At 37.1% G+C, this 17,140-nt stretch overlaps 1 protein-coding gene across 2 annotated transcripts in view; it reads right to left on the bottom strand.

The window, feature by feature from the left end:
• ppp1r16b (protein phosphatase 1, regulatory subunit 16B) overlaps positions 1-17,140 on the bottom strand; it is an 85,518-nt gene that overhangs the window by 25,253 nt on the left and 43,125 nt on the right. For both annotated transcript variants that reach the window (XM_017408878.3, XM_037975371.1), the window contains exon 3: positions 7,261-7,331. In XM_017408878.3, coding sequence (XP_017264367.1) covers positions 7,261-7,331 — 71 coding nt within the window. The remainder of the gene's footprint in view (positions 1-7,260; positions 7,332-17,140) is intronic.

Genomic DNA, 17,140 nt, shown 5'->3' with positions numbered 1-17,140 from the left:
AATGAACTCTAACGATGCTCATCATAAAAACCTCCAAGTCTTTTAGTGCACAGATAAGATATTTTCCTTCCATTTTCCAAGAGTATGAGCTAAAATGAACTCTCTAGAGTGTTCTAGTCTTTGACACGTGAGAAAAGGGCAGAGGATAACACAGAGAGAGGAACAAACATGAATATAAAGAAGCAGACAGATGTCACTCTGGGGAATGCAAACAACTGCAGTCTGTATTCTACAGCATTCTGTGTCACAAGTTCCTGCTTTTCAGTGACTTCGGGGCCGGCACCGAGGGCTAGAAACTTGTCCTTATTCATTATTTAACACAGCAGAATACAAAATGCATTCATTTATCTGTTTCAAATCCAGCCAGTAAAGGTAGCTCAACCCATGTGCACTATTCTCCTACGTGACTCCTCTAACTATAAAACTAAAACTTCACCTCTGATATTTCTCACCCGGGACTACATCTGTGACAGATTACAAAGATTTCTGCAGGAAGCTTTTTTTTTTAGTTTTTGTGGCTTGGCTTTACAAAGTTACTTTAAAAAGGAGGCTCAGACATGGTTGTAAGGTAGAAGATCACATAGATAACCCCAGCGTAGGAGGAAATTATTACACAGAAACAAATGATGTCAACTGAAATGTTCAAAAAAACCTTTCTACAATCATTAGGTCAGTGACTGAAGCCAATGGAAAATCCTTTATCTCTTGTCTCTAGAGGTAGCCCATTATGGATTTTAAGATTTATTTAGGATGCTGTTTATCTTACAGTAAAAACCACCTTTTTTCTGTCTGGAGCTACTTTATAATCAGTGGGACGTTTGCTTCAAGAATCTGTCAATAAAGTAAACAGGATCAATCCACCTTTAGCTGAAAATAATTGAAAAGTGCTTATTTTAAATTCAGCTGACAGGTCCTGGGTCTAACATAACTATTTCTTATTTAGAAGTTCAGCTGTAGCCTTCCGTGGATGCATTTTGATGTGAGAATGAAGGAAAGTTTCTGGTTTGTGCAGTTGTAGCAGCACAGTAGGCCTGCCGAGTGGAGCAGGAGCTTAAAGCCGCTCCAAGGAGTTTACTGCTGCTGATCATTAGGACAAAATCTAATCAATTACCAAAACGTATTTTAAGTAAATTGGTTTTACTAACAAAAGCTGGGAGGAATTTAAAATCTGAAAACTTGAAGAAAAAGACATTTTTCTTGTTTTAAATGTTTAAAAGAATGTTTAGGTTTAAACTTCAGGACTTTTGAAGGTCATCTTTTCATTCGCTCACCTGCCGAAACACGATTTCAAACTGCATCCTGGCTACTCAGTGGGAAAAATACCAAATATATTGGCGATCCTCAGACAGTTTGGTTATGGTGAGAAAGAGAACAAAGACACTACGAGGCTGTTCAGATTTGTTGCTAAATTCACTCTTTAGGCAGACTGCAATCGGACAGTGCTTGTGTCTGTAAACACAAGGTAAATACAGTGTGCACTGAAAATTCACGTTTTCACTCAAACTATCTTCAGAGGTGATCTGGATGCTTTTATCTGCATATGTTTGATAGTCTGAATACAATTCAAGGACCTCTTTCTGAACTAACACGACCACACACAAGCAGCAGAGTGGATGTCTACAAGTAAAAAAAAAAACCTGCTCAGCTGCTGACTGATGAATGAAACAGTGATCCTGGAGAACATTTTAAAGATTAAGCTTTTTTTTTGTTTTGTTTTGAGTTTTTTAGGAAGTCGAAGGTTTTATGAACTCTTTAACAAAAGTCTTCACAGTATATGTTCATTTTGTTTGTCCTGATTGTTTTAGGATCCGCTGTGGTCACTTTATACTACACTGTGCTTTGTCAATCACAAGATTACAGTCCGAGCACCGTTACGTCACATTAGATACAGATACAGATAATTAGATACAGTCCTGATATTCCAGTCACAGTGAAGCTGTGCAGAGAACAACTAAAGGCTGTTCGCACTCTGTGGATTTTTACAGGTTCAAATCTTCTGCCTTTGCTCTGGCACAAAGCTCTGTGAAGCCACCAATCAGTAAACAGTATATGTGGCCTTATTACTCTTATACTGTGTATGTTAGGTGATAAAGCTTATGTGTAAATAAAAAATGCAAAACAAATTACAGAGCAGGTGATTGGCATTTGATCACAAAATGTTTGGAGGTCCACAATTTACCACTAAGTGTGATCAGAACTGACCGCTTGCAATCAAATCACCTGAAATGGATTTTTAACCAATCTTAATAACCCCCAAGTGTCTTTATGGTATTTGTACAAACCATTTAGAACCAGAAGCGGTGCTTTAAATGTGTCAACTGTTTCCAGTCTTATTGGTTAAAAAAAAAAAAAAACAGATTCAGAGCAGAAGATGGAAGGGAATGAGTCACCCGCTTCCTTTATTCAGCTTCTGTGTTTGCATGTATGAAGGTGTCAAATCAGCATGTTGGGGAAATAAAAGGAGATTCCATTTTCAGTCTGAACGCAGGGTTACTGGCAAGCTTTAAAGCACGAAAACGTCTAAAACAAAAACATCATAAAATTGACAAAAACAAGACTAACGATCGACTTGTCAAAAAATGCCAATAGATTAAATTGCTTACAAAGCTCCAGTCTGCAACATTTGTAAAAGATACCATTAAAAACCCCTAAAGTTCTAACCCACATTCTAGTTAAAGCTCCAACTAATCTCCTTTTGAATAAACCCACACATTTCAGCCCACCTGCTTGCTAAATGCTAACTTATCTTTTCGCTTCTTTTTTTTTTCCTGGAAAGACAGAAAACAAACCTCACAGACTTTTACCCACAATCTAACCTGACACTAAAGTGAAGAGAATGAAGGCAAGGAAATAATGTCTAATTCATGAGAAGCATTCACACAAAGGATGGGAGTGTGGCACAAACAAAAGCCCGGATTATTCTTACGAAGCTGCAAAACAACAGCAGCAAACTTGCCGGGAGCCATCAGTGGGCAGAGAGGACTGTGGTTCGAGCCGAGGAGCAGAATGACAAGGAAATAAGGCTGACATTTGGAATTTTAAATGGCTGAAATTCGATCAAGGCTAATGCCAAGGGGGCCGCTGGCAACAAAGATGGCACTAAAACTGAAATACGGAGGCGATAAGTGAGCGAGAGCAGGGCCAGGTGAATGAGTGTACAGCTGAGGCTGCCAGAAATAGAAGCCTAAATGGGCTTTAAATTTTACCAGAGCTGAACAAACTTATGCAAATAATCATGAATCATAGGAATCTGAAGTTTAGCTGCTGGAGGTGAGACCTCAGAGAATCAAAGGAAGTGAATGTAGACTTCAGCAAGGAGCTGGAAAATCTGTGAAACACAACTGGCCTTCAGCACAACTTCAACCATGCTTGATGTTGTTTTCTTCATTTTTATTTTGGATTTTTTTGCTTTTGTCAGGGCATCAATACCAAACTGTACATTAAGAACAAATAAAAGCCCATAAAAAGAGTAGAATAAAGTGCTGAAAGTGCTGAGTTTTTTAAGCTAAGTATACAAACATGATGCTGCAAGTCGGGTGGGTCTGAGTCCTCAAAAGTTGAAGTAATGAAGAGCTGAAAAACTTATGAGAAAAAGACTGGAACCAAACAGGAACACAGAGTGAAAACCTTACAGCACAACATGATCAAACGCTGCAGATGATCACTACAGCCACAGCATCTGTCACCTCTGCATCAATATTTAAGAAGTAAATGTTTTTAAATGTGATGTGGGTCATCGTGCACATCCAGCCTCACCGAGGTCAAACACACGCAGCAAAATACAGACAGCAGCTGTGCATCCACAAAATATGGGACAACATGAGACAAGTGTGTTTAGAAGACAATAATAACTGCTATAAAGCCTGAAATATATTTGTGTACGTAAAATATTTCTGTGACTAAAATTACTCTTAACTTAAATGTGAAAATGCAGTTTAATAGATGGAACTGGACTGCCTTAGAGTGGTTTTGATTTGACTGAGTGATTATAATAAACGGTATTTAATTGGATATGACCTTGTTTACTTTCTTTGTCAAATGCCCTGATATGACTTTTGCAGAGGATTAGCATTTTATAAATTAACTCACCATGAATGAATAGAAAAACAAAAACAATGACAGTATCCTTCTCCTGACAAGACTTAATATAATATTTGTTTGTTTTTGTGAGTTTTTGTATGAAAATGTTTTTAAGGTAATTTCAGGATGTCCGCAACAAATTTAATTATTCTTATGACAATATTTAAGACTTTTTTTTTCTATCAATCCACACTCAATTTTCTGCAATTCCAACCCAAAAATATGCTTTTAAAGTATACTAAAAAGTGCATAAATGTTTTGTATATTTAGACATACTGTAGTTTATGTCACTACAGCTGAACTTTCATCATAATGCATTTCTGAGTCTATGACAGGATTTAACCAATGTGGGGATTCTGCTGTATATAAAATAGAGAATAGATATAAGTCTAATGACAAACAAACAAAAAACACTCTTCACTACCTGGTGGAAGTTTTCCAAAAAGTTAAAAGGACCAACCAAAAACCACAAATATGAAACAAAAGCAGAACAACTTGGTCAAAATTTGAAACTTGCCATTGAGCATCTTTTTACAAACATCTTTCCTACAATCAAACATGGTAGCTGCATCACGCTCATGTTTTTTTTTATCTCTTTTAAAGGTAACAAACTCTCAAACACTTTGAATATTTTTGTATTTTTTATGTTCAAGATGCTCTGTTTTAGAAATCTGGGCATAAATGATGGAGAACTAATGAACAAATCTTTTTTTCAAAATGAAAATGAACCATAAGAAACTAAAAGAAATGAGTCTGAAACTTCCTTGAATGTATAAATTTCATTTAATGTTCGACCTTTCGTTTGGGTTTGTCTTGATTGTGTGTGTTGGGGTGATTGTTTCAGCAGCACTAATCCCACATTTCAGGTGGGCTTCCAAAAAAAAAATCCATTCTTACACTCATCTGACATCAATAATCTTCTTATGTGTTTGTGATTGTCTGAATGTGTCGTGGCACATTCAGTGACCCTGGAAGCCATTTGCTGATTAATGTCTCATATCAGAGAGGTGAGACCCGGCCTGGGCAGATATGACATCTCATTTACAGAAACACCACCAGCACATTTCTTCATTTGTGTCCCTTTCTGCTCTGAGTTGTGTCTGTGTGCTCAAAATATAACTCATGTTGGGACTGTTTACACAAGAAGATTGCGGGGTCAAAAACTCCTGTAGGAGTAAATTTTAGGAAAATGAATCTAAATGTCTTTGATTATACGACCCATATCTGTATAATAGCTTTTCGTGTAAAATTACAACAATAAAAGCATCTCTTCTCAAGCCAACTGTACAGACGGGTCTGTCCAAACACCATATAATCAAGAACACACACATTCAAAGCCGAAAGGTCATTCTGATCCCTTGGCTGTGTTTGAAACACCAGCCACACCACTGGTGACTGATGGACTTCAATTTTCTCTTCCTCTGTTCATTTCACTGCCTCCCAGCTGGAGTGTGAATATTAGGCTTTGAACAGCCGAGAGGGGAAGAGATATGGCTGTGTTAGCCGAGGCAGAGTGAAAAGATGGAAGGAAAGGGGAGAAAGGGGAGAAAGGGGGGAGGGCAGAGAGGTAGAGACTCAAAATGAGGGGAAATGGGAGGAAAGGATGGAGGGCAAAGGAACCAAAGTCATAAATGGGCCGATATCCTTCAGAAAGCTTAAAGACAGACTTTGAGTTTACTCTTCCACCTTTGACATTTCAGTTTAGGTGAAACACACAGCTGAGACACACTGTCATATAAAATCAAATGTTCTTTTCTTGCTGCAGGATCTGAGTAATAGCCATTCCATACAGTCGCAATATCCCAAAACAAGCGTTTGTTTCCTGGCAAAATTAATTGATTTGGAGGAGATGAAAGCTCTGATTATAATGTCAGTATTTATTCTAATTAGCAGAGAAAATAGCCCTGCTATTCTCTATCTGTGTCATAAATCAAAATTAACTACCGTAATTCCCCCGTCAGAACTGAGCTCGTTTCTTCACCGTCATACAAAAAACATTTTAAACATCAGAAAACCTCAACACTTTTTACTACACAAGTCCTCTATTATTCCACTATGCGCTGTTGGTATTTATGTTCAGGTGAAATATTTAAATTAAAACACATTCAAAGCATCTCTGCAAATCAACATATATCTTCAAGAAATCAACAAACCACAGGAAGCAAAGCTGGAAAATAGGAATAAATAATAAAAGTGACAGGAAGTTCTGATTAGCTGAACTTTATGGGCAAATTTCAAAGCAGCCTTATGATGGCAAAACTGAGTTCAACAAATAAACACTTTTAAGCATTCTCACTTAAAATATTCTTATTTTATATTGGTATTAAGAGGATTTCTGCTCTCTTCTATCCAATAAGATGAAAACAAAATGATCATAATTTTCTCTTCTTGCCTCATACTGTTTGGTTTTATAATACACTCCAGTTCTTTAAAAAAATATTCTCTATGTCTTAGAGAGAAAAAGACACATTCTTGGTTGTGCATTAAAATGTATATTTTGGTGCTTTAGAGAAAAAAAGGAATTCAATATTTGTTATAAGTCTTGGGTTTGAGTCAGAGCTGCTTTTTGCTGGATTTTACAGACTTTAATGATAACTTTTCAGTTTAACTTTGTTTAATTTGATTTAAAAGTCCAGATCATGTTGTGATATGCTGTAATATGTATTTATTTGTATAAATCACTTCTGTTTGAATTTAAAGTAGTGCAGCAGCATACAGCCATAAAAACGCATACGCTGTAAAAACATTAGATTATGTCTAAGAAAAACACTTGTTTACATATTTTATGCTCTATTTATTATTTGTTTTTCTATTTGCATTCTAGGTTTTAATTCAATCTTTTTTCAAACTAATCTAAACTTATAATGTTTGCTAAACTTTTCATGAAGCTCGAGGTCAGATGGTTTTAAAATGCAGGATATTTGATTTAAATTACAGAATTTTTCTGGGGGAGGAAGTCCTGACCCACGTGCCAAATATGTGTCCTCCCACCTTTGCTCAAACATTTCACAACATAATCAGACTCCTATGAGCCCACAGACAAAAACAGATACCAGTCACTTCATTGTACCACTTGAGTTTGTCAATTTCAGCTGAAAATAAGATGTTTAAATGAGTTTCCTTTAAATGGGGATTAATATACTCATAAAGACATGAAGAGGGATTTATAGATCATCTCACCTGATGCAGAGCGGTGAGGCCGTCCTCGTTGCAAAGGTCTGGACTCACGTTGTTTCTCAGCAGGTAACGAACTGACAAAAAACACAGACAAAGAAACAGGTAAATACTCACTGAAAGGCCTGAAGTCAACCTTTTGCTACCTGGTAACGTTACCAATCAATCTGCAATCCATTAATCATATCATGTCTGCAGGGAGATTACCTAAATGAGCCTGGAAATGTGTGTGTGTGTGAGTGTGTGTGGAGGGGGTGGTGACGCAGGATGATGTAATGATGCTGAAGATCACACCAACTGTCTGCGTCCCCCTCCAAACAGATCAACTCTTCAGTCCGGACCCTCAAATCCCAAAACATGTTTTCTGTGCATATGAGAGCAGCCTGAATGTTAAACCTGCCAACCTGAGCAGGAAGTGATGTTCAGGCTCTTTTTTCACTATTATCCCCTGTTTGGCAGAGATGACATCTGCCTTTAGTTACAAGTAAACAGTGAGTGGAAGAATGAGTTTGTAGCACTGGAAACTGAAAATAAATGAGCAGGGGGGATATTTGTCACATTCCTCTGTCGACATGGCAGAAAACTCCTCTAATACACATTAGCTACAACATCAGGCACTTTATCATTTCTGCTATAGTAGCTGTACTGTCCTACAGATGTTCTGCTTAGGTTTGTTTTTTTGACACAATCGTTCTGAATATCAACAGACTTCTTATAAACTCTTAACTTTAAAATGAGCTGAGCAATAATTCACATACAGTATATGCAGAGTTCTTTATATACATCAGTGTAGATTTTCAGTCTGATGACAAATCAAAGTGCTTATAGAAAACTGGAAACTGGTTTCTTTTTGCGTCTTGAACATGTTTTATCCAATAAGACTCTTTGTGGACTGATGAGTTCCTGCTCTTTCACACCTTGAGAGTCTTTCAGTGGAAATGTTTAAACCTGCATCTTAAATTTCTCAGAGAAGAGAGGCACTTCAGGAGAGAAGTGGAAGAAGTCATTTCTGTTCAGCTGAAACAGAGATATCAGTGGTCAGCAAACCACCTGATGTATTACTTTATGATAGAAAATGTTGGATTCAAGCTGTTTTTTACAGCATAAGCACTACTTTTAGTTCGATATAAGAAGCAGACAAAAACAGAAGTGGTTTGTGGTTCATGCTGAAAACTGCTTAATCAATAGGAAACAACAGCCTCGAGAGAAAAGAAGCCTTAAAAAGGAAAAATAAAGTCTTTTAAACCCCTGATAGTAACATTTAATTCTTAGCTGAAGCCAACCCAGTGAAATGTATTTAAATTTGATCAGATTCTGTTCTCTGTATTTTGTTATTTATTTATTTTTGCAGAGATTAGATACTTGATTATCCATCTGCAGTTCTTGGCTGCTCATTCCTAATCAGTGCATCTTTCAGCTGTCTCAAGAACTCCAAGCAGCTTTTGTATGATAATTAAATCAAGAAGATGAGAAGCAGATTCTTCAAGAGAAGCTGCACCTGGAAGGTTTTTTTTTCTTTTTCACTGAAATCTTTCAAACAGAACTTTAAGAGCAGGTTGCCTTGCCAGAAGAGTGCCTATAATATAAATTGCATGTTTTTGTGACAGCTAATGAAGAAAAGGGAGGTAAGGAGTGTTGTAGAAGGGGGTCATGACAACAAGATAAATACGAATGAAACTGGAATAATGAAAAAGTGCTTTTTAAATTGAAAATAGTGTGGGGATTTTTCCTTTTTTTTACTGCCAGTCTGTTAACAAAATATACCTCATGAATGATGAATAAATATGAACAAAACTTGAAGAAAGTAATCATTAGAAGTAATCTACAGCTGATTAACTTTTGGATTCAATCCAATTTAAAATGGCCACCATTGATAGTCCATATTAACCAACACAAAAATAGTTATAACTCAGTCAATTATACAATTATTGAGCTAAAATGCTGAGAGTCAATCTAATCTAAAACTCTGGTGGCATGGAAGGCAGCGGGTGATATGCATTTCTTCAAGTAATGCTATACCTTTAATTCCCTCCGTATGTGTGATCCTAAACAATCTACTAAATAAGAAAAAGAAAATCAGGGGGGAAAAAAACCCCACATGCAAGCTTTGCCAACTTGTGTCATTCAGTTTCTACACGGCTCCCCCAGCTCAGGACAGAATTATCCTGTCTCCCTGTACGGATCTCCTATTTAATGACCTTTCATTAAAATCTCAGGAAATAATGAATACTTGTGAAAAGGGGGCACGTCTCCTTTAATAGAGGGTTAAATGATGCACTGTTTGACACCAATGACAACGGGTCATTATGGAAGTACACTGTTCACTTTGGAAAATATGGAGGAGGAAGTGCTTCAACAGAAAAGCAGAGTGATGGAAGAGCAACTATTATCAACTTAGAGAACTTCCTGAAACCCGCACCTGTTAGACCTCCACAAGGCTTTTAAAGCACGTCACTGTCAGAAGTGTCGTCGTGTGATTTTTCACTTCATCTGAACAATTTCCGCATATTTTCACCAAACCACCTGTGAAGCAGCAGTCTTAAATCTAAAGCCCAAACTAAACTAGACAAGCCGCCATCTGCAGCTTCATGCACTCACGTTGATCTAAGGAGGAAAAGGTGAACGATTACAGAGAGTGCTGAGAGAAACGGATGCAGTGCAAATTCAGTCTGGCTGCAGCAAATAAGCTTCACACACCATCTCTGCAGAGCTGTTGGGAAGAAAAGTGTCCAAATCTCAGAGGATCTAAAGTGCTAACATCACCTCTGCAGCTGGCACTGCCACAGTGACTTCACTGCCTTTAGGGTTGTTTTCTCTGAACGTCACGGTTAGCTGCCCTTGGAGAATAATACCCACATTTCAATTAGTTTGAAAACATTGATTCAGACAAACTCAGTTTGACTTGCATAGGGATATGCTTCATTTACAAGATAATAAATGTCCTTCGAACTGAATTATGGCTTTTATCTACATCCAATAAGTGGTGAAAGATTGAAAGCTACTGGAAAAAAAAGTCTAATCTTATTTATTCAAATCATTTCTACAGGTCAACAACATAATTAGGTAGATAAATAACGAGACAAACATGCTTATTAAGAAACAAATGAATTGATGGATGGATGCTGACATGCTCTAAATGCTGAGGCAGATAAAAATAATCTGGGTTTGTTGTTTTGCTGCAGTTTCATTCAAGGCAGTCATAGTTGATCTGTGAAAATTAATATTTTAGGATTAAAATTAAAATTAAACCAGACAGGCCAGAGTGACACCATTTTTTAAAGAAAAATCTGTTAAAATAAAGAGAAAATTGTCTTATCTGGTCATAAATGTATTCAGCATTCATATTAGGCCCAATCACAGGGAAAAGAGGTGAAGAAAAGAGTCCAGGCAGGATGGAGTGGATGAAGAAAAGTTTGTGATTTGTGACAAAAGGGTGGCAGCAAAGGTCAAAGGTTTACAGGACAGAGGTGAGGGCAGCTATGTTGTATGGTTTGGAGACAATGGGACAGACAAAAAGACAGGAGACAGAACTGGAAGTGGCAGAGCTGAAGATGTTGAGGTTCTCCTTGGGAGGGACAAGGATGGACAGGATCAGGAATGAGGTCATCAGAGGTACAGCACAGGTTGAAGGACTGGGAGATAAAGTTAGAGAGGCCAGACTGAGATGGTTTGGACATGTGCAGAGGAGGGACAGTGGGTATATTGGTAGAAGGATGTTAGAGATGCAGCTGCCAGGAAAAAGAGGAGATATATGGATGCAGTTGGGAGGTAGTTGGAGTGAGGATAGAGGACAGAGTTAGATGGAGGAGGATGACTCGCTGTAGTAATCCCTGAGAAGGGAACAGCCAAAAAAGAAAAATAAGAAGACCATGTGAGACGATTAAATCATCACCAACAATGTCAACAGCCCTTAATTTACTCATTTATTTAATTAGCTTGGATTCAGGTTTTCTACTAAATGCAAAATTAAGAGGTTCAGTCCTGTTCTCCTCCTGTTGACATAATGATATCAAGTGTAGAAAAGACTGTCTTCCATCAAGAAACTGTTTAATATTTGAAATCCTGAAAAATAAAAAGACGCTACGAGAGCATTTATTATTCACTGCTCCTATGAGTTACCGTCTTGGTGTGACAAATTCAAAGCTGTCAAAAAGGAATGAAATTATTTGTTCTTCTTTCAAACGTTAATATTCACCTTTTTCTTCTCTCACTGAACAGAGTTCAGCAACAGCTGATTAGACTCAGAGTGAAGAATTTTTCTGCAAAAGCAGGAAAATAAAACTGAATTAGTTTAACCTTTGGGTTTAACATGGTCACTTTGGGCATACAAACCTATTCTCTGACTAAGATTGAATGCTTCAGCCTTCATTAATTTGTGTAATGTTGAATAAATACATTTAAAGGTCACATCAAGCTCTCTGTTGCAAAGACATATCTACATTTTATGTCCGCTCAGATTTATACAGCCTCCCTCATGTCAACCAGCAATTTCCCCACCGCAACAACAAACAAACAAACAAACAAACAAACAAGGTCGCAGGCTCGGAGGGTTCTGTCGTAATGGTCTTTTCTGTTGAGGAAGTTTTCTGAGTGAAATGACTTGAATGTTTCCAAGAGGGAGCCATAAATTTCCTTCTACGATGTGACACTGGACAGAAATCTGTCTGTAACCATGAAGCCAAACAAACCTGGAAACAGTGGAAAACCGTGATAACGCAATGAGGCAATAATTATTATCATCTGCTTGCAGTTTAAACATTTTCACTGAAAACTCTGGCTTATTTAACAGTTAGCTAATTACGAATCCCTAGCTCATGCTTCTGAGGCCTTGTCCAAAACAGTCTTTTTATTCGTAGCTGCTAAAAATATCTTTGGAAACACAGAACTGGTTCTAGAAATGTTTTTATTCACAAAGAAATGTGGAAAAATGACTAAAAATGTTGAAGTACCAATGCCAGGCCTGTATGTGGCGAAGAACACTGCTGCAAAAATACACCAAAAGCAGGAAACAGGACATAAAGAATGCACACACTGGGGAGAAACCATAAATTGTGTTTACCACAGGTGTCAAACTCCATTCCTCGGGGGCTGCTCTCCTGCATGTTTTAGATGTGTTCTTGGTTTAAAACCCCTGGTTTAAGTGAATGACTTGTGGACAGTCTTCTGGAGAACTTGCTGATTTGGTGAGGAGGTCATAAAACCATTTAAATCAGGTGTGTTGGAGAAGAAAAACCTAAAACTACCAGGACAGGGCCCTCAAGGCCTGGAGTTTGACACCTTTGGTGTATACCGTATATTATATAGTCTTTGATATGAACTGTAAACTCAACAAGAAGAAAAATACAAAAATGTAAAAAAAAAAAACATTTTTAAAAACAAAGCAAAACTTGAATCCTTTTTGTGAAATGACAACAAAGTGGAACTTTTACTTCATGTTATATTAAACTACAAAACCACAAAAGATCAGGACAGTACCGACTGGGAGTCGTGTCCAAATATGCGAACGTAATGAACATTTTCCAGGCCCAGAATTTACGGAGGGATGGCCGGAGGGAAGGATTTTCCTCACAATGTTCAAAACACATCAAGCTAAATTTTTTATACACTTGTCCTTTTTTTAAAACTATTCTCATTTCTGACATTTTTCTAATCTATCCTTGACGTATATTTTAGATTTTTTTTGCAACTTTTTGTATCTTTGACAAGGAATTTGTTCAATAAAGTCATAAAAACCTTTTTTAGCCTGAGAATATTTAGTGTAATAATAAGAGGGTTTTGCTCTGCTCTATTCAGGGGAATGCTATTTGAAGGTTTTCATGAACTTAAGCAACATCTGCAACACAAACTCCTGCATGTAATCTGCCATTATTAACATAATCGTTATTGTTATGTTTGTCATGCTTGGGGTTGTAGGTTAGGCAGGCCGTAGGAGTACGACACTATTGTTTTTAAAAGGTTGCACTTTGGCTGTCTACATGAAAACACAAAGGTGGCGTTTCAAGATTTTCTCAGTCTGGAACCAGTTTTCAAAAACACAGTTTTGGACTTCCTAAAACACCCTTTTCAATGTGAATGCAAGGCTGAAAGAGTGAAAAAAAAAACATTTGTGTATTCACAAAGCACCATTCCCATGTGGACAGGGCATTAGCAAATGAATTTGTTTCCATTGAGGTAAAGAGACACAAATCCTTCACAGGATATCTGACCTCAGACCAGTGAGACTCTGGTGTTTGAATAAATTGGACTTGGAGTCTGAATTCAGCTATTTATAGTAGCAAAGCTGTGGCTACTAACTGGCTGATTTTGCTAACTGCGATTATTTGAGAAGCTAAATCAAAGGTTTCAAAGTCGATACAGAGTCTGGACTTCGACAGATTTCATTTTCAACATATAAAAAATACATCAATAAAGCTGCCTTTTTAATTCAATCCACCCAACTAAAAGCTGACATTACTTCCATTTTACAAAACCCCACAAAAGTGCCATAGTTTGGAGTGTTTTCAATTCTTTCTAAGTGATTTAAAGTAGACATCATGTTGAGAGAATAAAATCAAATCAGAAAAAGTAAAAAAGGTGTTACATAAAACAAGCTTTATAGCTGCTCACTTCCCCTGTGATTACTCTGTATTATGCAGCAATTAAATCAGGCAGGTTTTCTTTTGTGAACACACAATCACACTTAAATAGAAGTTCTTAAAAGATAATGTGTGCGGGTAACTTCTCATTCATGAAGATTTTTCACAGCGAGAGCGTTCTGAACATTGCCACAATGATGTATAAACACTTGTGCCTCTTCACTGCTGGGAGTCTCGAAAAGCAATCAGAGACGAGACAGTTGGTGATCGACTGTGTTTTTCAGATGCAGATTTTCTGCAGATTTTCATCGGCTCCAGGATGAAAATTAATTTCGTAACATGCAAGATATATATATATATATATATATATATATATATGTGTGTGTGAGACGGCCCCACCAAACAGCTCAGCAGTGTATGGGATTGGCTCGCACTAAAATACCTGCACTGCTGCTGGATTGCTCTTCCTGTGGGCCACTGATGCAGTGGTTAAACTGAAATGAATCTGAGTTATGATTGTGCTTTGTGTCTGACAGCGGGGGGTGATGTGAAAATAAGACAAAGATGAGAGTAAACAGCCGGGGGGAGGGAGAACTTGGCAAATATACTTTCATACAGTTCTGTTTGTGATTAAGCATCATAAATATTTTCATAACTGTTTTGATGCATATTTTATGTTGTTTTTCCTGTTTGTTTAGCAGAAACATAATTTTTTTGTCTACTTGAGTGATTTGTTGTGGAACCGAATGTTAATGACAAACTCAGGTTAAATTATGGAGGAGAAAACCATAAAAGATGTGCTTCTAACTGGGAGAATGTGCAGAAGGATATCAGGCTTCGGTTTCATGTAAACAGATAAAAATGTATTAATCTTGAGGCGTATGAAGCACAGGAGGTTGGGCTGGGCTCTGTGTCGTGCTTTTTGTCACAGTTTTTGTCATCTTAAGGTGCTCATTTCCCTGCTGTCAGGGAGAGCTGATGCTTTGGGCAGAAAATGAGGAGCTCGGACTGCAACAAATGTTTGGGTGAGTCAAGATAACATCTGTGTCAAAGCCAGAACTGAAAGCTACACAACAAGAACACTGAATTAAAACGATATAAAGAGTCTTCATTTCACCAAGAGTCTGTGTGCTGAGGTGACAAATCTTCTATGACATCAAAATTTGTCAATAATGTCTGCGTGTACAACCCTTTAAAAGGTGCAATGTTTCGTACAAACTCTTCAACATGATCCCTCATTACTGAAAGATCAATCAAAAAAAACATTTACATGAAAACAACAACACAAACAAAACGCTTCATTAATTCACGCAGCAGTTGAGCTGCAAATATTAATTACAGTTCTGTAAAAGTAGAAGGGGATAAAAAATAATGGCGACACTTCATAACTGGGATCTGTCTCTATAATTGCAATTAACAGTTTTAGTGAGCTTCAGCAGAGATGTGACAATAAATCCTAAACAACAACAGTCTTAAAATAAAACCTAACATTCATTAGGTTATCGGTAATTAACAGACACTGAAGGAATGCATATCGCCAGCTGCCTTTCAGGTCAGAGTTTTAGATTAACATCTTTCTATGTTGAAAAATTACATTTTGGTCAAACCTTAAAAGTAATATTGTGCACAATTTAATGTTATATCGTGACATGTCACATTCAAAGTATGTGTTGGTAATGTGTACTACTACCACACCAAATTTTATGTCAGTATTTTTAAAATTCACCGAGTTATTGCCATTTTAATGTTGGCTAATGTTGGTGGCCATTTTGAATAAGACTGACTCCAAATATTATTTAGTTGTATGCAGTGTTTATATCCTTAAAGTCTCATTGCAGTCAGTGAATTATGAGATATTTTGTTAACAGACAGACTGCTGCGTCTTTAGCTGTGTGGTATAAATGTGTGAGCATAAATAGTTTACAGCATATGATTTAAACACAGATTTCAGCTGACATTTTCTAATGCAGCGCTTGGCTACAGATTTCCAAAACAACTAAATAACTTCAGCTTGCAGTGTTAAAGTGAGCTGCAGGGTCACAGTGATTGTCAGCAGGAGTTAGATGTTAAATGGAAATTTTAGCTTAATTTTAGTTCATACTGCTGTGACAGAAAATAATACCTAATTACTTGTGCTTTCATCATAATTTTGGGAAACATTAATTTTACTTCTGTATTATGATTTGCTGCTACAGTGCACTCCACATTTCTTTGAGAATTTTTTATTATTTTTGCTACATTGCAAGCAATATAACGTACACAGAAAAAAATCTGCTTTGACACTGATGTGATACCTTTAGAGTGACGCTAACACATCTGCCATTTTTCTACTCTTGTGTAAACTGTTCAAATATTCATACTCAATTATTCCACTTTTGCTTTTTTTAAAAGCTTGATTCAAGAAAAATAATATTACAGCACAAAATCATCATCACTTCAAAATCAACTAAAACCTACAAACAAACAACTGGCTGGCACCAAAACTCTGCACACGGTTTAAAGCATCTGTGGAAGACTTTAAACTTTCCACAGAGAGTAAAACAGAATCGGCATGAAAGTGATTCCTATCTGTCTGGTCCAACACCCAGTGGGACTGAGAAAACACACAAACAACAAAAACCTTTCAAATGTGATCCATTCCGACCATGGGGCACCATGGTGATTATCTACATCCCCACAACGCTGCAGAAATGTCACGCACGCCTTCCTGGGCAGGTCCGTAAATTCTTATCAAGGGAGGAGATAGATCTGGACGAGATGCTTCCCAAAAGATAAAAGATTGATCAACAAATAACAGCTCAGGAAGAGAAACCCACCCTTCCTTCCTGTTATCTTACAGAGCCTCCACACTACTCTGTGTGTGTGTGTGTGTGTGTGTGCTGAAAATGGAAACAAAACTGTTATTTAGGTCACGACTTTCCTGAACACTGATTATTGATAAGAAGTTATTAATATAAACAGTACAGTTAGCTCTGAATTAGAATAAGATACATGGTTACTGATATCAAGTTTTTGCTGCTTTTTTTCATAAAAATCCACTAAATATCTGTAGTTTTTACAGAAAACAAGTGCTTAAAAACTAATTTGAAGTATGTTTTTTTTCTATTTAGGACAACCTGACAGACTAATATATTTAGATAATGAAAACAGATGCTGGTTTTGTCTGAATTTGAGCCACCTCCAGGTCTCGGGTTGCTGTAATCCTCACTTACTTTAATATATTATCAAATATTCAGAGCAGAAAAGTTGGATGTGTAGCAGGAAGATGCTAATGATTGTAACATCATTCTTAGTTGGTTTATCATTTTGTC

The sequence above is a fragment of the Kryptolebias marmoratus genome, linkage group LG4 (assembly GCF_001649575.2).
Source record: "Kryptolebias marmoratus isolate JLee-2015 linkage group LG4, ASM164957v2, whole genome shotgun sequence".
In the NCBI taxonomy this organism is placed as follows: domain Eukaryota; kingdom Metazoa; phylum Chordata; class Actinopteri; order Cyprinodontiformes; family Rivulidae; genus Kryptolebias; species Kryptolebias marmoratus.
This window is presented reverse-complemented; position numbering and strand designations above follow the sequence as displayed.